We start from the raw sequence: 18,479 nt of genomic DNA, 5'->3' as shown, positions 1-18,479 counted from the left end.
GGGGCCAGAATTATTCGTACTTAAAAATGAATAAAGTCGAAACAGGAGGGGTCGCGTTACTAACCGCGGCATTTACACTGGTTATACCAAAATGATCGCTGAACTTGGACCGCTCGTCTGGGGTGTCGCAGCGTGCATTGCGCTGGCCATCTTCATTCCCAAATGGATTGGCAAGGGCGCAAAAGAACCACCTTCGCTGGGGGGTTGGATGATTGCCAACACTTATCAGTACATGACTGACATGCATGGATTCTTGCAGCGAGTTGCGTGAGTTTAGAGCCCATTCTACTGCTGTCGCGAAACGCTAACAGTTGTATAGATCCGCCCAACGCAAGAACAGAATCGTCAAATTTCGACTTGGTCCAAAGAAGATATACATGGTTTCTGGCGAACAAAACATTCAAGCCATCAACAAGCCGTCGCACAGCATCAGTCCCGATGTGTTCTTCCTCGAGGTTATGGCCAACGTCTGGGGTGCGCGCAAGGACGAAGTGACCAAATTTGCCAACGACAAGTCTGGACGCAGCAAGAACCCAGTGCCTGGACATGATGTTAGACCAGGACAGGCGCGACTCTGGCACGGACAGCACCATGTATACTCGGAATACCTGCAGCGAGCAGACCATGCGAACGCTCTGAGCGACAAGTACTATGAGCTGTTCTCCGACCGTCTAAAGAAACAACCGCTCGGCGAGTGGCAAGAGGTCCGACTCAGCGAGTTCTTCGAGAGTGAAATGGCCGAAGCTGCCCTGGTTGCACTCATGGGACCTCGCATTGTCAAGCTGAACCCTGGATTCTGGCCTGCGATGTGGGAATTTGCTCGTCTGGCGCCGCGTCTTATGTGGGGGTTGCCTCGCTGGGTGAATCCCAAGCCCTGGGAGATCAGGGAACAGTTCCACGGCATGTGTCGTCACTATCTTGACTCTGCTGAGAAGGAGTTTGACTGGAATGGGCCTGATACTGACTCTGAGTGGGAGCCTCACTATGGTTCGAGGATGGCTCGCGAACTCATCGGATGGGCAAAGAACAACCTGTCGCCTGAGACCACCGCCGGCATGGTTGCGACATTCATCTTTGGTACAAATGCCAACTCTGTACCGCTGTCGACATGGGCCATGATGGAGTTGATTGCCGACCCTGAGCTGTACAAGGCTGTGCATGAGGAATGTATGGCTGCCAGCATAGTTGACCCAGCCACCGGCGAGCGCGTCTTCAACCCTCAGAAGCTGCTCGGAATGCCTCTGCTGCAGTCTGTGTATATCGAGACACTGCGTCTGCATGTATCAATAAATGTTACTCGCGAAGTCACTCAGCCCATTACGCTGGATGGACATCTTTTGACACCTGGTTCTCTCATCCAAGCCCCCAGCCAGATCGGCCAGTACAATGAAGCAGTCTGGGCCTCTGAAGGTCATCCTGCCTCTCAGTTCTGGGCAGGCAGGAACCTGAAGCATGAGAATGGCAAGGCTGAGTTTACCATGGCTGGCAGGACTACTTCATTCTTCCCATTTGGTATGTGTTGCTCTTCAACCCTAGTTGACCCTGGCTAACATGCTGTAGGTGGTGGTCCTTCCATCTGCCCTGGCCGTGTCTTTGCTAAACAGGAGATCCTTATGACTATTGCTGCTTTGGTTACTAGATTTGAGATTGAATTGATTGACTGGGTGCATCCTGATGGCACCAAGTCTGATCGACCAGCGCAGAATGATCAGTCGTATATTGGTGCTGTGGGCATTCCGCCTGACCGAGACATGAAGGTCCGATGGAAACGTTTGTGGTAGACTTTAGGATTTAATGGCTGGACAGCAAATTTAAATGCACTTAATTAACTTATAAAGCTGTTTTCAACGTAAAATACCTGGTATGTCGAATTTGCGACCGTAGCGAATGCTGTGAGGTAGGGCTCGGGCATCACCATTCAAACAAGGCCACGATCGGACATGTCGAACGAACACGACGCAGACGAATATATAACCCATTCTGAAAGTCTATGAGAATCTAATGATTGAATATAGAATAAAGAGAGGTACCTAGTATTCCGAGAATTTTCCAGCGGAAGAGAGATGGAAGAGAAGTTGTCATCAAAAATCATTCATTGCGCTATCCAATACTACCCAAACTAAGAAAATACAGCTTAAACCTTGAACTGAGCCTGGCCAACATCAATAGCACTGAGCTCAGCAGTGGTCTCCAGATCCTGCAGCTGGCCCTGCAGCTTAGCAGTGATGAGCTTGACCGCAGTGGCACTCAAAGGCAGACGCAGGGGGACCTTCTCGTTGCGGCTGGCGACCTGGTATAGCACCTTGGCCACAGCACTGGGCTCGAAACCAACACCGGCCGCGAGACCCTTCTTGACGAACATCTCGAGCTGGCGGGCGGGCATATCGGCGCCAGCGTAGGCCTCGTGGGGGGCAGTGCGCTTCTTGCTGGTGGTTTCGAAGTTGGTCTTGACGGCGGAGGGCTCGACGATGCAGAAGTTGACTATAGAATAATTTAGCAATTGGCCATACAAAGAGATGTAAAAGACATACTGTTCCAGTCAGGGTGGACCTCGCGAGCAACAGACTCACTCCATCCCTCGACGGCGAACTTGCTGGCGTGGTAGAAGGCGTGGCCGGGGAAGGCGCAGATACCAGCGAGCGAAGAGATGTTGAAGATCAGACCACCGCGCTTCTCCTTGGACTGGCGCATAACCTCAATAGCCTTGAGAGTGACACGGACGAGACCAAAAAAGTTGGTCTCAAAGGCCTCGTGCATCTCACCCTCAGTCACAGACTCGGTGTCTCCGGAGAGAGAGTATCCAGCATTGTTGACCACAACATCGAGGTAGTAGCTGTCGCCAAAGTGAGCAGCAGCGGCCTTGAAGGCAGCGTCAACAGACTCGGGCTTGGTGACATCGAGGCCGAGCTTGAGGATAGAGGCGCTGTCTTGGAGATAGGAGAGGCTGGCAGTGTCTCTGGCAGTGGCAATCAAACGGTGGCCTGGCTGAGCAGCGACATGCTCGGCAATGGCACGACCAATACCGCTGGAGCAACCGGTGACTGTATCATTAGCTATGAAATGATTTGAAAGAGTGAAGAGACATACCGAACCAGGTGGCGTCGGCGGGGAGTTGGTAGGGCTTGGTGTTGACGGGGTTCATGGTGACTGATTATTGATAGATACTCTGTAGATGCTTGAGGATGAATAACTCCTTCAGTCCGTCTCTCCAAGAGCTATATACCTTTCAATTCTATTGAATCCCGTCTGATCGACAGAGCTCAGCCCAAGCTTTCCCCGAGGCTGCGTCGGTGTCGGCAATTACCAGCAATTGGGGCCATTGTTGGTTCGGGAATTTCACTGCAGTAAGCATTACACCAACCCCGAAGAAATAAAGATTATTTGATTCTGAAAGAGACAGTGGACTTGCTGATCGACCAGCCTCCGTTGTCTCCCAGTTCATGCCGAAAGCGTCTCAGTGTCAGCTCGCCGGTCTTTGCGTGGCCGTCCAGCTTGCATTCGACACAGTGGATGCGACAGAACTCGGGCAGGACTACAATGGGGCCGGAATCGATTTGTCTAGCTGAGAACTGCATGGCCTTTTCGAAATGATTTTCTTCCAGGCTGACGACGTGCTTTGCGACCGCAGCGACCATGGGGCCAGTCCACGGGCCTTCCAGATGATCATACTCATTCAGGAACGAAATCGCCCGATGTCGGGTGCTTGAATTGCGACACTTGAGAGCTGTGAAATACAGCGGCGGGAAAAGACAGGTGTCGGTGGTGAAGAAGGGATGCGCTGGGCAGTCATTGGCCTCGGACCTGTACAGGCTCTCATGGAAGTCGCTGTAGCGCTTGACGATTGCCTCAAACCGGGGCACATGAGGATCATAGCAGGTTTCTCTGATGGAAAAACAGGTGGCTAACAGGATCGTAGCAACGTCGGCATATACGCGAAGAAGCACCAGACCGAATCGCTCCGACCGTGAGATTTTGGCAGACAGTGAGGTGATGGAGGTCTCATAGCTCTCAATCCATTCTGCCATGGCCGCTTGAAGAGTACTTTGCTTTTCAATCAGAGCTGGGCTCGGTCGCGGGGGGTGTTTGTCAGTGGACAAGGTCTCTCGCTCACGCTCCTTCATGAGATAGATGACAGACAAGAGAATCGGATTGATAGACTGTCGAACATCGAGGACGCTACAGAAAGTACGAGGAGATTGAATGCGACCGCCGTACTGGAAAGAAGGCATAAAAGCCTCCTTTTGCTGAGAGGCATGGCCTAACATGAGGAACTGCAGGTTGAGCTTTGCGAAAACATCGACGAGATGGTCATCGAAGCCTTCAGGATTGTGTCTGACGAGGACAGTACTACTGCACTTGCTATCTTGCAGTTGGCGCAATAGTTTGATACCAGAGTCGAAGTGAGCTTGCATGGCCATTGGATTGCCTCGAATGATCTCAATACAGAGAAAGAGAACACACGAGACAATAGTAACGCGCAGAGAGGTGCTCTTGTAGGTCAAGAATTGAATGGCGCGATTGTACTGGCGCAGTAGAAAGGGTTCGTCGAAGCTGCGACCTTGCATGAGCAGCTCGTGGGCAGAAGTCAGGGCAATGGTGGCATGGAGCACAGCTGCTTCTGATAGCGAGAGCTGGAGAACCACCGAGTTCCAGAAATAGGATCCAAAGGGCTCGGCAAGTTTTTTCGTCAAGAGATTTCGGTAACGATCAATATATTGCTTCTCCGATAGACCAAGGCCAGGCAGGGTTCGAGGAGGATAGACCAGTTGCTGTGCTGGGACGCGAGTAGGAGGACTCGACCAGATCCCATAGCCATCGCAAGTTCGTCCTGAACCAACGCACTTGTGGCACGAGGGTCGTTGCTCATCGCATTTGACGCGTCGGATTTTGCAGGTCCGACAGCCAGATTTGACATGGCGGGTGTTGTTGCGTTTGAGGGCCATGGCGATGATGTGCAGGAAGCAGAAGAGCACCCAGAAGAAGAAACTGGCTGAGCAGAGCCACAAACCAAGAATGAATGACAGAACCAAGCTTCGGATGACTCGTGATGGCCCACTTCTCTATATTTTCATTGGCTGCGTCGTGTTCAATGCAGTATGATTGGTGTGAATCTCGATAAGCGCTTAACTGAATCTATTCAGATCCACAAAACTCTATACAACTGGTCCAGCTACTACGACATCACACGCATTACACCGAGTTGCAGCTCAATATTGTTTCCATTAGATTCTAAAATACCATCGCACGGAGTTTACCTCATCTGTATGTCCGTCAAGACCGACGGTGCTACTGAGCTGTGGAATATAAATACGAGGCTGTAACCTGCCTTGAAGTAGATACATCAATAACAAGAATCACATCACAACCTCTATCTTCTCTCTCTTCAATTACAAAGATGTCTATTCCTACCAGAGCCCTTGGCCGATTTGGCCCTCAAGTCTCCTCTGTCGGCTTTGGCCTAATGAGCATCGGCGGCGTCTACGGCGCAGCCCCCAGCGATGAAGAGCGTCTTGCTCTGCTGGATCATGCCCATTCTATCGGACAATGGTTCTGGGATACAGCCGACATCTACCAGGACAGCGAAGATATCATCGGGAAATGGCGAGCCAAGAATCCTACCAAGGCAAAGGACATCTTCCTGGCCACTAAATTTGCAATCCAAATCCAGGAGAACTTTTCTCAGACCCTCGACACTAGCCCTGAGTATGCTAGGGTTGCCCTCGAAAGGAGTTTGAAGAGACTACAGACCGATACTATTGATCTTTACTATGCCCATCGGGTCGATGGGAAGACCCCTATTGAGAAGACAGTTGAAGCGTTGGTGCAATTCAAAAAGTACGTACCCGTTGTCTATTTCTCCATACTTTACTAAAAGAATGTTGTAGTGAAGGCAAGATCAGGCATATTGGCCTGAGCGAGGTCTCTGCTGCCACACTCCGTCGCGCTTACGCTGTCCATCCCATTGCCGCCGTCCAGGTCGAGTACAGCCCTGTCGCTTTGGATATAGAAGAATCGCGCGTCGGACTACTGGAGGCCTGCCGTGAGCTTGGAGTCGCTGTCGTTGCCTATAGTCCTGTCGGTCGCGGTCTCTTGACAGGCAGGTATCCTACCCGTGAGGCCGTCGCGAAAGACTTCTTCCTCAGCCTCCTTCCCCGGTTCTCGGAAGAGAACTTTCCCAAGATACTAAGACTGTACGAGGCTATCCAACAGGTTGCCGCAAAGAAACAAGTCACTCCAACTCAGGTTGCTCTGGCTTGGCTGCTGGCTCGAGAGTCCTTTGTGATTCCCATTCCAGGCACTCGGTCGATCAAGTACTTGGAGGAGAACACGGCCAGTGCGCAGATACATCTTACTCCAGAGGAGAATCAGCTTATCACCAATGCTGCTGATGCTACCAAGCTTGAGGGCGATAGGTATCCTGCAGGGTAAGTCGATGAGTACAAGCAGTCTGTATACCTACTGACAACTTGAAGCTTCCCAGACAACTATGTTCTTGGAGACACACCTCCACTCTGACCTATTTACTGGGCCACACTAGAAGTTGAATACTGTGATTGTGATAGAAGAAGAAATGATTATGTAGCTAGCCATAAGGAGTGGATATAATTAACAGGCCAGTTCGACGAACTTTGAAAGACATTAAGTAAAAATCCCCGCCCACATACTCACTGGTGTGGGTGACAGAAGCAATTATCATCAAGAACAGAGTAGTTCCATTCAGTTACAGGGACGGTCCCAAGCGTCGTCGACAAAGACCCTCCAGTGGTCGAAGGCATGGTCAAAATAGCCACCAAGCATGTCCAATTTTCCGCGGCAATTGTCGGCAACCATAGCACCATCGGCAATATTGTTCCGGGAAGGAAGTTTGAAGAAGTGGTTGTTCTAAAAGCCAGTATTAGACGGTCTGCATTTGTCTGCTACAAGGAAGGGGATACTCACATCGTTGCACACCTGGATAGCAGTCATATGCGAACAGGTAAGTCGGTAGCATTTGTGAGGCTTGAATCTGGACGGCTGCCCATTGAAACCCTTACGAATGTGTTGAGCACCGTCCACGACTGCGGCGTAGTTTCCTTTACCACGAGTGCCGTCACAATGGCAACCTTTGGAGGGTCCTTGTCCTTGGTCCTGCGAGCTTCGATCTGCGGATATTCGTAGTCGTCCAACTCGATAATCTGGGGTGGGAATCGGCAAACGTGTCTCTCAGAGTAAGGTTGGGTGAGACGTCCACGTCAGGAGCAGGATACTATTATCAATTTGAAACTGGTAAGCAGAGAGCTCGATTGTGAGAGGGTTGAACATACAGCATGGGCACCGAGAATGCAAAATGCAAGCAAAGAAGTCATAGAAAGATAACGCACCTTGAATGAGATGAGATGGGCAAAATTAGAATAAGATATGCCGTATTTGATCCAAAATGTTGTGAGTTGATGTTTTACAAGAGAGTGGCCAAGATTATATACCAAAGAGCATTTCCCTCTCGCAGACCCTTCCAGAACGCAAGGACGGTCTACCACATGGGATTGATCGACACTTTGTTCGAGACGTATGAAGGAGTTGTGGTTTCACAGCCTGGAGTGCATTCTTTGTTGACACCACCGGATCGGGATTCTTGATAAAGAAGCTGCAGGTCTCAGGCACACAAGCGCTGTCACACGGAAATGCTTGACATTGTTGTTGATACTTTATATTGTTGTCTATTTCTGCACTTCAGCCCCCTCAGTGTTCGCCCTAGTAACGACCAGCAGAGCCCAGCACTCGCATCATGCGCTCAATGGACCTGGTATACACCTTGACGCCTTGCTCTTGAAGGGCAGTCAACTCGAGTGTTCCAGCGCTATCTGCTACAAACCGCGTATACTCGTCCCGTACTGTGCGATTCATATTGACCTTGCGGACTCCACATGTTACTGCGCGAAGGAACAGTTCGTCAGATACAGGATGCGTCCCATGCAGTGCCAACGGAGTATGCGAGGCAATCCTTGCCCCAATTGCACCAAGCCTAAAACAGTAAAGAAGGTCAAATCAGTAATTTTCTAGATGGAAACGTAGCATTAGGGCAAGCCGTACCGGGCAAGATCCCACGCCTTCTCTGCGCCTCCAGGAGGGTAGCCGCCGTGAATGTTCCCAAAAGCAGGCGCCAGGAAGTGCACCCCAGTCTCGCGAACAAAAGCGTCTGCATCTTCCGGTCGAGTCATTACACCCTCCAAGTCAACTTTCGGCAGGCCATCCTCGCCTCCCTCAATGCGGCCCATCTCAGCCTCAATCGTGATGTTCAATGCACGAGCCCGATCAACAATACTTTTGCAGTAACGAATGTTAGACTCCTCGTCACCGAGCGAGGCATCCACCATAATTGAGTCAAAGGGTAATGTTAGCGCCATCTCCACATCGTTTAGTTTGATGCAATGGTCCAAGTGCACGGCTACCGGCACGGTGGCCGCATGAGCGGCCCTCACTACGTAGCGAATGAACTCAGGTCCTTGGAAGTGCATTGTCCAAGGAAATAGCTGAATTATTGCGGCCGATCGCTGGCTCTCTGCTGCTCGGATCACGGCCATGACACCGTCGACGTTGTAGCTGCTTTGGTCAACTTTTGAACAATTTAAGAAATGGATTGAATTACCGACCAGTTGTAGGCCCCAACTGCATACTCGTTTGCATTCGCATGGTGCAAGACCCGCCACGTGAGGTTGGCTTTCGGATAGTCAGATGCCATATTGTTTTGTTTGATATTGTTCTGCTCTACTACGCTACTCAGAAAGGCATTTCTATATCAATCCACTACCCGAATGTGGACCCCGGAACTATCCGAGTGCTCGGTTGCGGTCCGAACTTCTTTGGAATAGAGAGATGAATTCCCCTGGTGAAATTTATGTACATTTCCACATATTATCTAAGAAAGAGGACTCTCGGAAAGAGTCAGCTCCTCAATTTTGCACTGCTGAGCCGCCTCGGCGAACATTTTCTTCTCTGCTTCGGCATAAGGGATACCCTCCTTACGTCGCTGCTGCCCCAAGCGGTGCTCGGGCTCGCCTGGGAAAAGCACCTCTGAGAACCCAGGAGCAGGTGCGACCCCATGCACCCTTTGAACCAACGTGTCCAGGCGGGCCTTGAAATCGTCCGTGCTTATGAACACGTCCGGCTTGAGCGCGATAAAGCAGTGCCCAACATTCTGTGGTTTGGAGTCCTTGTACTGGTCGCCCACTTGCCCGCCAAATTCCGCCCCAGTCAGGACCCCGGACATGATGTCCATGAGAATCGCGATTCCAGACCCCTTCGGACCCCCGATTGGCGCCATGCTCCCATTCAATGCGACATTTGCGTCCGTTGTTGGATTTCCATCTGCGTCCAAGGCCCAGCCAAGCGGAATAGACTCGCCGCGGCGCGCAGCACGACGAATCTTGCCTTTGGCCACAACCGATGGAGCCATGTCAAGGATATAAGGAACCTCGTTGTGAGAAGGTGCACCGGCTGCGAACGGCGAGATGCCCAGAAGTGTCTCCTTCCCTCCAAATGGAGGCATTTGCTTCGCTGAGTTGGTAAAGACTAGCGAAATCATGTTGGCCTGTAAAGCTTGCAGAACGTATGTTGCGGCCATGCCAAAGTGGTTGGAGTGATTGACGGTGACCATGCCAATGCCGTAGATTTCAGCCCGCTTGATGGCTTCGGCCATACCGCGCGTAGCCACGACGAATCCAAAGCCATTGTCGCCGTCAAGATGGGCTACAACTGGTGTTTTCTCAGTGATGCTGATGTTTGGTTGGGCTTTGACTCGGCCATTGGTGACGCGATCGAGGTATTGAGGTAGACGGGCAAGACCATGAGTATCCTTGAGGAGAGTTAAATGCGTAAATGGAACAAAGATATGAAGGTCTTACCACACCGCGAACATCAGCTAACACCAGACACTCGGCCATTGAGCGCGCATCATCTTTTGCCAGCCCAGCCTTGGTCAACAGCGTCGTCGCCCACTTCTCCGCGTCGGCAGGATTGGCGTAGTATCGTGTAGAAGCCATGATTAGTCTGAAGGTGATAATAAAGTGATGCTTTAGAGTCCAATTTATGATACTAGATGTCTCTGAAGCTCCGATTATAGGCAGAACCACATCCAGATTTCTTGCTTACGCTTGTTGGTGCGATCGGAGTATAACCGATGGGCCATCGGATGCATCCGTTGCGCTGTCGGTTAGATCCGAAGCCGCGGTAGACGCGTCGACCAGCAACACAGGTCAACACAGATAATCTGAAATAACACAATCAAATCTATGTATTATAATGTCAATAGACTAGATTTTGCTAGGTTGGAAAGCCATAAACATGTGCTCGTCCTCTGGAGCGACCTCAAAGTCGAAGCGCACCAAATCCTCCTTAAACGGAAACATATATGTATTCGTAACCCTAGACTGTCAGTGGCAATTGTGCAGAAGTAGACAACCACAACATACCAATGGTGTTCCTTGCTTGCCTGATACTTCTCAAGATCTGCCAAGGTATTGTGGAAGCTCAGAAGAGCAAATTCAAATCCTTTACTCCTTTCGATGGGGTCTGTCACTGATGGACCTCCCACAACAAGCCGCTGTCCTTTGACATAATCCAGCTCCTTTAGTTTCTTAAGCTCCCGGACAAATGTCTCTTTATGCTCCGCTGTCACTTCAGGGCGGAATTTAAACATCACTATGCTCGAACCATTTTTGTTAGCGGTAAACTGTTGAGTTCAATGGTCGCGTTTGCCTTACCCATGTGTACAATCGTCATCTTGATAGCGGAGCCTGTAGGGTAGTGTTTATTATGGAGACAAGATAATTGAGGTATTGCGCGTCAAAGGTCAACAGAATATAATTCTGCAGAATAGTGTTCGAAAATTCAACGGACGGCCGAGCAGGCGTTTCACTTATTTTAGGCCAGGTTTCTGTACCAACGAGAAATCGCCACGAAACGACGAGAGCTCCAAGTCTCTTCGGATACTACCGTTCGCCTTCGGCCCCGATGTCCGATCCTCCACCCTGCGCCTGCTGCGTACGATTGAAGCCAAGGATTGGATTCTGGGGGTGGGACTCTATGCACGGACGGGCAGATCACCCCTTGTTGCAGCCCCATGGGGTGTGTTGAGAAGACGGACAGGGTATATAAGTCAACTACTTGCCGTATACAGCTTGCCATGGAGGATCTGATCTTATCATCTCATCCGAGAATTTGGTTTTGGTCTTCTACTCTGCTGTATTAATTTTTATTCTCGAGAGCCATGGAGAAAGACATGGAGGAAGCCATAAAGACTTCGATCAATCAGTCTGTCCGAGATGACATGGAAAAGGAGGGCTCCGAGGACAATCGTCTCGCCCCGGCGCAGAGGATGAGTTCAGAAGAGTTTGCGGCCGCAGAAAAGAAGCTGAAGCGGAAGCTCGACCTGCGCCTGCTGGTCTGTGTTTGGGTTATCTTCGTGATGAACTATCTGGACCGCGTAAGTCCACGCCAGTCAAGACACTACTCAAGAAAGTACTAACAATGCCCGACCACTAGAACAACATATCTGCAGCCAAGGTTGCTGGAATCTCCGAGTCGCTGAACATGAGCAGCACGCAGTATGCTACGGCGGTGGCACTGCTCTTCGCTGGCTATGTGCTCATGCAGATTCCATCCAATATATTCCTGGCGCATCTGGGGCCATCGCTCTATATACCCACTGTGATGGCTGTTTGGGGGCTTCTCTCTGCCCTTGTCGGTGTGACTCATAATGCAGGAGGCCTGTATGCACTTCGGTTTTTGTTAGGATTTGTTGAGGCTGCATTCTACCGTAAGTGGTCCATGCTAATAAGGACCCTGTATGGGCTAACTTTGTGAGCAGCCGGAGCCTTGTTCCTGATTTCGTCCTGGTATAAACGCTCTGAAATGGGCGTTCGTAGCGCATTTCTCTTCTCCGGATCGCAGCTTGGAAGTGCTTTCTCCGGGTTAATCGGTGCTGGAATTACGAGCGGCCTCGACGGTGCTAGAGGACTTGAATCGTGGCGCTGGATCTTTATCATAGAAGGGTCGGCAACGATCTTCATTGCCTGCCTTGCGTTCTTTATCCTGCCAAACTACCCATCAAACACACCATGGCTGAGCCCGGAGGAGCGCGCAGTCGCCGAATGGCGGTTGATTTCCGACGAAGGCCAAGTCGACGAAGACGACGAACGATGGAGCTATGGCTTCAGGATGGCCTTCTCTGACTGGCGTCTGTACATCTTTGCTCTCATCTTCCTCTGCATTCAGGTTGCGAGTGCCACGTCAAACTTCTTCCCTGCTGTCGTCAAGACTTTGGGATTTAATACCGTGGAGACTCTGCTCCTCACCGTGCCACCTTATATGCTTGGGCTGGTCGTCTCAATCGCCAATAACTGGTCCGCTGACCGTTTTCAAAATTCCTCGTTCCACGCCATCTGGCCCTTGGCGGTTGCGATTATCGGGTTCGTCGTCGCTGCAGCTACCCTCAATACTGGTGCACGATACTTTGCAATGATTTTGATGGTGGCTGGTGGTCACGGCGCGAATGCCGTTGTCCTCGCTTGGACACAAAAGACAATGTTGCGCCCGCGCATCAAACGTGCGTCAGCTGTGGCCTTTGTCAATGCCTTTGGAAATATCTCTCAGGTAAGTCTGCTGTACTCTGAAGTTCACAGGGTATGCTGATAGAGGAGGTAGATTTTCTCGTCCTACTTCTACCCAGACAGCTCGGCCCCTCGCTATGTCATTGCAATGGCCGCCAATTCTGCTTTTTCGGTTGCCATGATAATTCTCACCCTCACTATGCGCATAATTCTTTTGCGAGCAAACAAGAGACTTGAAAGGGGCGAGACATCGGTGACGGAGGAGATGAGAGGTCAGAGCCAGAGGGAGATTGCAGGTGTCTCGGAGGAAGAGCGCGTTGCCCGTAGGGAGGGCTTCCGATACATTGCATAGAGTTTACTTGGTTGAAAGATATCCAATGAGCGGGCTTAACTATAGGAAACGTGAAGGTAATATGAGTTTGCGCATTGAGACACTTAGACCTCAATGCAGGTGACCGACAGAAGGTGATTGACTATTGACGTACTGAAACAAGATGCTGCTACTGAGCTAGCAAATGAATAATTCCATATGTGCTTTTGATTATTTTATCTGCCGCGGAATTCCTTGAATACTTCCTGAACAGTCCTTCCTGCTTTGATCCCTTCAGCACACTTGGCATCTGCTTTTGCAGTCGCGGGAATGGCATCAAGCACTTGCTCTGCTAGCCCCTGTGGCAACCGAACCACACCGTTCAAGTCTCCAATTATGTAGTCTCCGGGATTAATCCAAGCCTCCTGATTCTCTGAGTGCAGTTTGACAGGCACATTTACTTCGCTAGGACGACAGACTTCTCCGCCTGCGGTGGTCCCAACGGATTTGGCAAAGAGCTTATTGAAAAAGTCAGCTTTATTTCGCATCAACAGTCTGATGGACAACGAGGCCTACAGGGAATTTCAAGGCACGATGTTCGCCCAGGTCTCGGACTCGACCATCTATCACTACGGCTGCTGCGCCGAGGGCTTGGGCACGGAGTGTCATGAGGCCGCCGTAGACAGCATTGACCTGAGGAGGTGGCTGTGAGATAAGCACCACAGACCCTGACGGGACCATATCAATCTAGGAAATTTATCAGTCGTTGGGCGTGAAACTCGGCGACGTTGCACGCACGTAATTTCCCTGCAGCTTGGGTGCGTCTGCATCTTCTTTCGGCACAAACTTCACGGTGAACGCCTGTCCAACGATCTTGGTATCTCCAGCTTGGAACTCGGGCGAATAAAGTGTGAGGCCTTCCAAGAATCCTCCATTGGGATACTTGAGCTTAGATAGGCCATCGGCGATCTGGACATATTAGCCGGGGTCACAAGGACAATAAGCTGGCGGACGTACGTCACAAGCGCCCCATTGCTTGAGACGCTGAAGAATATCCTCATTGTTACCCGACATATTCAATGTCATTAATTTTGTTCTATCATCATTACAAACTGCTTAGTGACTGAGACTTTAAGCCGTGGGTGGCTCCGAGCATCGGCGGAAGCATCCAGCACGCTTCGGTTAAGCCCGTCGGATCGTTCCGTCGCCTCGGCTGGAAATCCGTTTAGGTGTGAATGACTACAGCTTTGAATGATTTATACCCATTTACCTATATTGACCCTGATAAGTGGTATACAAAAGAACACAAGCCTACAAAGTGACCAGGTCATGGCTTCGGAGCGCTCATATTGCCTTGCCCTGACTCCAGGTCCATCATAAGCTGACTCGAGTCCCAGTCAGGAGCTGGCACATTGTCCAACGCCCAATCGTTCAACCAGCCCAGGTCAAACAGATCCCGCAGAATGCCAAGGTCATCGATTAGTAATGATCTTCCGTCCTCCTGAGATAGCTGTGCAGCACTTTCGGCCTGTTGTCCTGACACAAGATCCCCGGGTCCTGTAGGTATGAGAGTCCTTAGCTCATGGTTCGGGGCTTCACGCGTGAGCTCAATCAGCCGTGCCAGCTTTTGACATGGATCATGAGCTACTGACCACCACTGACTCAAGAAGGTCAATAGTTGCAGAGCTGTATCCACTCGCGCGAGGCATTCTGGCAATGACGCTTGACCGCGAACGCCAGGATGGATCCAGAGACAATATAGGACCGTGATTGCCGCGACAAATATGCTGTGCGCCGTGAGCCAGGAACATTCCATATTAGAGAAGCGATGTAGATCAGCATGAATCTTGACGATATTCATGGCGCTATTGAAGCAAGCCTGGATAGCATTTAACCTAGGAGAAGGAAGCTGAGGGCTTGGTCGATAGAGTAGCATAATGCATTGGTGGAACTTGAGCTCCAGCCGTTGCACGGTACTCGCGGACAAAGCATCCAGACCGGAAGAGGATCGCCCTCTTTGTCGACTTTGCACTTCAGACAAAAGTGAGACACATGCTGCTTCTGCCTCCTGTTGCCAGGACGTCAGATTTGTAGGCCAAGGGAAGCGGCGGGGAGACCGAGACACGCGGTAGATCATGAGCTTGATCTCAGCGACGATGCGATCGAACCGTAAAGAATAGATACAGGCCATGTACTCGGCCGGGACCTGTTCGACAATAGACTGATTTGATTGAGGAGTGTTTCTAAAATGCTGCCACTGCGTTGCTGTCTCCTCCACTTCCTCACTGCCTTCTAAGCCAGGGAAGGATTGATCGATAGCTTCATCGCGAAGTGTCAGAGGCCGCCCAAGAATAGTAGTAAGTGTACGATCCATCGAGTAGGCGGACCAGAATATGGCGCTTCGTGTCTGCGTAATCGGACACTGCTTTGCCATTGGTCGTGTACCTGGAATTACAGTTAGAAGGAATCACTGCCATAAGGGCGAGAGTATCTTACCATGGTCACGACGTTGAAGCCCAAGGTCCAGACAGCTAGCAATGATTGTGTGCAGTAGGTACCAGGCATTGAGCCCCTCTGGGTTGTAGAAACTGTGCAGCACCATCAAGAGAAGCACCTGTACCCCTTCGATGCTATCTTGGAGGTTAACATAGGAGCAATGTGACATGCCGTAGACGAAGAGATCCCTAGACCCATAGTCCGTCCCAAGTCGAGTCTCCAAGAATCGCGCTCCCAGGGAGAGAACAAGCAACAGCTGCGCCGAAGCCAGTCTTATATGGACCCGACAGTCCCACTCGGCAGACTCATTAAACTCCTGAATTTGCCCAAGCAGCTTGTAGAACGATTCTTGTGAAATCAAGGGATAGAATGGGGTCGCCTCAAAGAAAGCATCGGCGTACTGTTGGCAATCGGCAATAGACGGAATACTAATGGAAGAAATGCCAGCGACCACTGCCTCTCGAGTCCTCTGACATAGGCCAGAACCCAGCGCCTGGTGGTCTTTCCGCTGCTCTTGTTCTCGGAGGAATGACAGTGGCAAGCCTTGCGACTGAGGGGCACTTTCGTATATCAGGCGAGCAAAGGTGACGCCAGACGATGGACCTAGGTATTTAGGATCGGTGGTATTCGATAGAGACAGGAGGCCGACCTCGTGGGCTAGCGGTTGATCGCGGGTGATCTGACTGGAGAGGGAGATGGCAGGCGAGTCTGCCCCAATATTGTGTACCTGACCGTTTTGATGGCCATGGCTGTAATATTCTGGTGGGCGCGTGTCAGGATCCTGCACGGGACTGATTGCTTGCCCTGCTGCTTGAGCGAAGGAACCCCGGTTGCTCTCCAAATGCGAGGCCTCGTTCACCAGTGATGAGTTGGCGTTAACCCCTTCGAGCTCACGAACTCGTTGTTCCAAGTAGTATAGACGGCTGTTATAACGGCCAAGTGTTAGCATTAGCCAAAGCCAACATTCCTGGGAATCTGTCGCCTTACTTCCTCGACACGGCCGACGCAGCGCGTCCGGCAAAGCATTCCTCGCCAGCTTTGGCACAATTAGAGCAAGCAGGTTCCGCACCGTCGCAGCGGACCTTTCGGCGACGGCACCGAATGCACGCCAAAGCTCGCCGTCGATGCGGACTTCGACCCGCAGGGGCCTGTGTCGGCGATGGCCCCCTCGGCTGTTCGCCGGTGAATGCATACGGGGCTTGTCGTCGTGCCGCCATCGCATGCTCTTGTCAATTTCAGAGAGTGCAGTTACAGAGAAAGAAAAACCGAGGATCAAGTGGAGCGGGGAGCGCAGTGGAGGTCGCCCGCGCTTCGGATAGATCCGATGCTCTGCCCTTCCACTCGCAACAAGCCCCGAAGCCCCCAAGCATTCTCCATTGATGATAATTCCATAACTCTGGGGTACATGAAAGCGGTACGGTCCGAGAAAACGGGGGAAGGCCCATTCATGCGGCTATAAATTCCGGAAATGTTGCAGGGTTGGAATGACTCGTGCAGTGAGGCCCAGCACTATTTACCACAATGACCAATTTCTCTGTTGTATGGGTGGTAGGTGTCATGCTTGAGAAGCCTGCTTGGCTCAGTCTAACTATCGACAGCTGTCCATCATCTTCAGCATGTCGTTCGTCACATCCAGCTCCGGGTTGACAGTCCCAGATAACGCATGGTACGTCTGTTATGTTCCTTGCCTTATTGAACGACGATTGATCAAAGCCGACTGTCCAGGGACTCTCACATCCACATAATCGAGCCAGGAAAATATCCTATGGATCCGAATAGAGGTAGCTTAATCAGTCAAACCAAACGCCAAAGCACAGGACTGACCACATTCACTAGATTACACACCCAAAGCAGCAAGCCGCCAGCAGGCAGCCAGTTTCGAACAGTCAATGGGCATGGAACATGCGGTTGTTACGCTACCGAGTGTCTACGGTACGAATAACAGCATTCTCCTCGACGCGCTCAGCTCCTTCAATGGAACGTACCTAGGAGTATGCGTTCTAGATCTTGAAAGCGAAGGCGACAACAGCACTCTACGAGAATTCCACAACGCAGGAGTTCGCGGGATAAGGGTCAACTATGGGAGCTCCGGAACAGATGAAGAGATCATATCTGATGTGCGCAAAGCTGCAAAGATTGCCCGTGTGCACGACTGGGTGCTCCAGGTCTGGATACCAATCAGCGCCTTCAAAGCCCTGCATCCCATTATCCCAACTCTCGGTGTCCGCGTTGTTGCCGATCATTATGCGCATGCAACAGTTGGATCGCGCACAAATGATACCAAAAATACAATCGACCCTTTCACTATCCCTGGGTTCCGCGAAGTCGTTGACCTCGTGCAGAACCACCATTTGTTTGTCAAGATATCTGCGCCATACCAGAACTCAAAGCAAGAACCGCTATACGGTGATCTGCGGGTCGCAGTAGAGACACTCATGATCAATGGGCCCGACATGGTGGTTTTCGGTAGCGACTGGCCTCATACAGCGAGCAAAGAGGGAAACGGACCTGGTGGCCCTTTGGTTCCGCAGGACTTTCGCGACATCGATGACGAAGCCATTCTTGAGCAGACGCTGGAGTGGGCGGGCACACAGGCACAGGTGCAACGGCTGTTTGTCGATAACCCACGCAGATTATGGGGGTGGAAAGACCCTGGATCGTAATACACTCTGGTTCCCAAACTGTACATAATGATTGAGCTACTGCAAACAATCACTGGTCAGCCTACTGTTCTAGTACCCGTCGGAGTGGCACCCACTCCCGGCTTTTCGTCCGTGCGCCCCATACAATCCCGCTACGGCCGGCGCGGGCCACCTGTCCCGCTATTCCTGGTTTCCCGCCACCAATCATGATCAAGCCTGGATTTGGCACCTGCTCCACTTTCTCATGTTTAATATGGTCAGGATCGTCCTGCTGAAGCATCAACGGGACCTTGAGGTATTCTAGGAGACAGGTCTGGATATCGCAGAATCATGGCCCTATAGATACCCTTGGTGGAAATTTCACCCCCGGTTGAAATTCCCGCCCAGTCATGCCCGTCAAGCCCTTGGCGGCTTGTTTAGCTGGCTGGGCTGTCATGCTCCCCT

General features: G+C 51.2%; 11 protein-coding genes across 11 annotated transcripts; 4 read left to right on the top strand and 7 right to left on the bottom strand.

Moving 5' to 3' along the window:
- Nucleotides 1-8: 8 nt before the first annotated feature.
- BDV14DRAFT_206880 (cytochrome P450) lies at nucleotides 9-1,803 on the top strand. The gene is made up of 3 exons (XM_073775015.1): nucleotides 9-267; nucleotides 320-1,512; nucleotides 1,561-1,803. Exons 1-3 carry the CDS (start codon nucleotides 92-94, stop codon nucleotides 1,779-1,781), a joined length of 1,590 nt encoding a protein of 529 aa, XP_073622338.1. The 5' UTR covers nucleotides 9-91; the 3' UTR covers nucleotides 1,782-1,803.
- Nucleotides 1,804-2,080: 277 nt separating this feature from the next.
- Nucleotides 2,081-3,264, bottom strand: BDV14DRAFT_206876 (uncharacterized protein). The gene is made up of 3 exons (XM_073775014.1): nucleotides 3,088-3,264; nucleotides 2,532-3,041; nucleotides 2,081-2,481 (listed from the first exon to the last, which is right to left on the bottom strand). Exons 1-3 carry the CDS (start codon nucleotides 3,140-3,142, stop codon nucleotides 2,135-2,137), a joined length of 912 nt encoding a protein of 303 aa, XP_073622337.1. The 5' UTR covers nucleotides 3,143-3,264; the 3' UTR covers nucleotides 2,081-2,134.
- Nucleotides 3,265-4,953, bottom strand: BDV14DRAFT_206868 (Zn(II)2Cys6 transcription factor). The gene has a single exon (XM_073775013.1). It carries the CDS (start codon nucleotides 4,941-4,943, stop codon nucleotides 3,378-3,380), a length of 1,566 nt encoding a protein of 521 aa, XP_073622336.1. The 5' UTR covers nucleotides 4,944-4,953; the 3' UTR covers nucleotides 3,265-3,377.
- Nucleotides 4,954-5,395: 442 nt separating this feature from the next.
- On the top strand, nucleotides 5,396-6,516 carry BDV14DRAFT_206865 (NADP-dependent oxidoreductase domain-containing protein; the record flags this gene model as incomplete). Its single annotated transcript, XM_073775012.1, has 3 exons — nucleotides 5,396-5,835; nucleotides 5,886-6,425; nucleotides 6,474-6,516. The coding sequence occupies 3 exons, from the start codon at nucleotides 5,396-5,398 to the stop codon at nucleotides 6,514-6,516; spliced, it is 1,023 nt and encodes a 340-aa protein (XP_073622335.1).
- A 1,215-nt stretch (nucleotides 6,517-7,731) lies between these two features.
- On the bottom strand, nucleotides 7,732-8,719 carry BDV14DRAFT_193806 (class II fructose-bisphosphate aldolase; the record flags this gene model as incomplete). Its single annotated transcript, XM_073771827.1, has 3 exons — nucleotides 7,732-8,002; nucleotides 8,071-8,580; nucleotides 8,631-8,719. 3 exons carry the CDS (start codon nucleotides 8,717-8,719, stop codon nucleotides 7,732-7,734), a joined length of 870 nt encoding a protein of 289 aa, XP_073622334.1.
- A 124-nt stretch (nucleotides 8,720-8,843) lies between these two features.
- Nucleotides 8,844-10,019, bottom strand: BDV14DRAFT_206863 (Ldh family oxidoreductase; the record flags this gene model as incomplete). Its single annotated transcript, XM_073775011.1, has 2 exons — nucleotides 8,844-9,832; nucleotides 9,882-10,019. The coding sequence occupies 2 exons, from the start codon at nucleotides 10,017-10,019 to the stop codon at nucleotides 8,897-8,899; spliced, it is 1,074 nt and encodes a 357-aa protein (XP_073622333.1). The 3' UTR covers nucleotides 8,844-8,896.
- A 270-nt stretch (nucleotides 10,020-10,289) lies between these two features.
- Nucleotides 10,290-10,758, bottom strand: BDV14DRAFT_205718 (Dabb family protein; the record flags this gene model as incomplete). Its single annotated transcript, XM_073774783.1, has 3 exons — nucleotides 10,290-10,401; nucleotides 10,449-10,677; nucleotides 10,740-10,758. 3 exons carry the CDS (start codon nucleotides 10,756-10,758, stop codon nucleotides 10,290-10,292), a joined length of 360 nt encoding a protein of 119 aa, XP_073622332.1.
- Nucleotides 10,759-11,245: 487 nt separating this feature from the next.
- BDV14DRAFT_205717 (major facilitator superfamily domain-containing protein) lies at nucleotides 11,246-12,939 on the top strand (the record flags this gene model as incomplete). The annotated part of the gene is made up of 4 exons (XM_073774782.1): nucleotides 11,246-11,461; nucleotides 11,521-11,794; nucleotides 11,846-12,630; nucleotides 12,682-12,939. The coding sequence occupies 4 exons, from the start codon at nucleotides 11,246-11,248 to the stop codon at nucleotides 12,937-12,939; spliced, it is 1,533 nt and encodes a 510-aa protein (XP_073622331.1).
- Nucleotides 12,940-13,133: 194 nt separating this feature from the next.
- BDV14DRAFT_206861 (RraA family protein) lies at nucleotides 13,134-13,971 on the bottom strand (the record flags this gene model as incomplete). The annotated part of the gene is made up of 4 exons (XM_073775010.1): nucleotides 13,134-13,415; nucleotides 13,474-13,644; nucleotides 13,696-13,866; nucleotides 13,915-13,971. 4 exons carry the CDS (start codon nucleotides 13,969-13,971, stop codon nucleotides 13,134-13,136), a joined length of 681 nt encoding a protein of 226 aa, XP_073622330.1.
- A 253-nt stretch (nucleotides 13,972-14,224) lies between these two features.
- On the bottom strand, nucleotides 14,225-16,610 carry BDV14DRAFT_205715 (transcription factor domain-containing protein; the record flags this gene model as incomplete). The annotated part of the gene is made up of 3 exons (XM_073774781.1): nucleotides 14,225-15,342; nucleotides 15,394-16,316; nucleotides 16,381-16,610. The coding sequence occupies 3 exons, from the start codon at nucleotides 16,608-16,610 to the stop codon at nucleotides 14,225-14,227; spliced, it is 2,271 nt and encodes a 756-aa protein (XP_073622329.1).
- Nucleotides 16,611-16,914: 304 nt separating this feature from the next.
- BDV14DRAFT_205714 (uncharacterized protein) lies at nucleotides 16,915-18,056 on the top strand (the record flags this gene model as incomplete). Its single annotated transcript, XM_073774780.1, has 4 exons — nucleotides 16,915-16,941; nucleotides 16,992-17,059; nucleotides 17,119-17,174; nucleotides 17,230-18,056. The coding sequence occupies 4 exons, from the start codon at nucleotides 16,915-16,917 to the stop codon at nucleotides 18,054-18,056; spliced, it is 978 nt and encodes a 325-aa protein (XP_073622328.1).
- Between the last annotated feature and the right edge of the window lie 423 nt (nucleotides 18,057-18,479).

This window comes from Aspergillus stella-maris (assembly GCF_047715825.1).
Source record: "Aspergillus stella-maris strain CBS 113639 unplaced genomic scaffold BDV14scaffold_104, whole genome shotgun sequence".
NCBI classification, from domain to species: domain Eukaryota; kingdom Fungi; phylum Ascomycota; class Eurotiomycetes; order Eurotiales; family Aspergillaceae; genus Aspergillus; species Aspergillus stella-maris.
The sequence above is the reverse complement of the archived record's forward strand: the minus strand, read 5'-3'. Positions and strand labels throughout refer to the sequence as shown.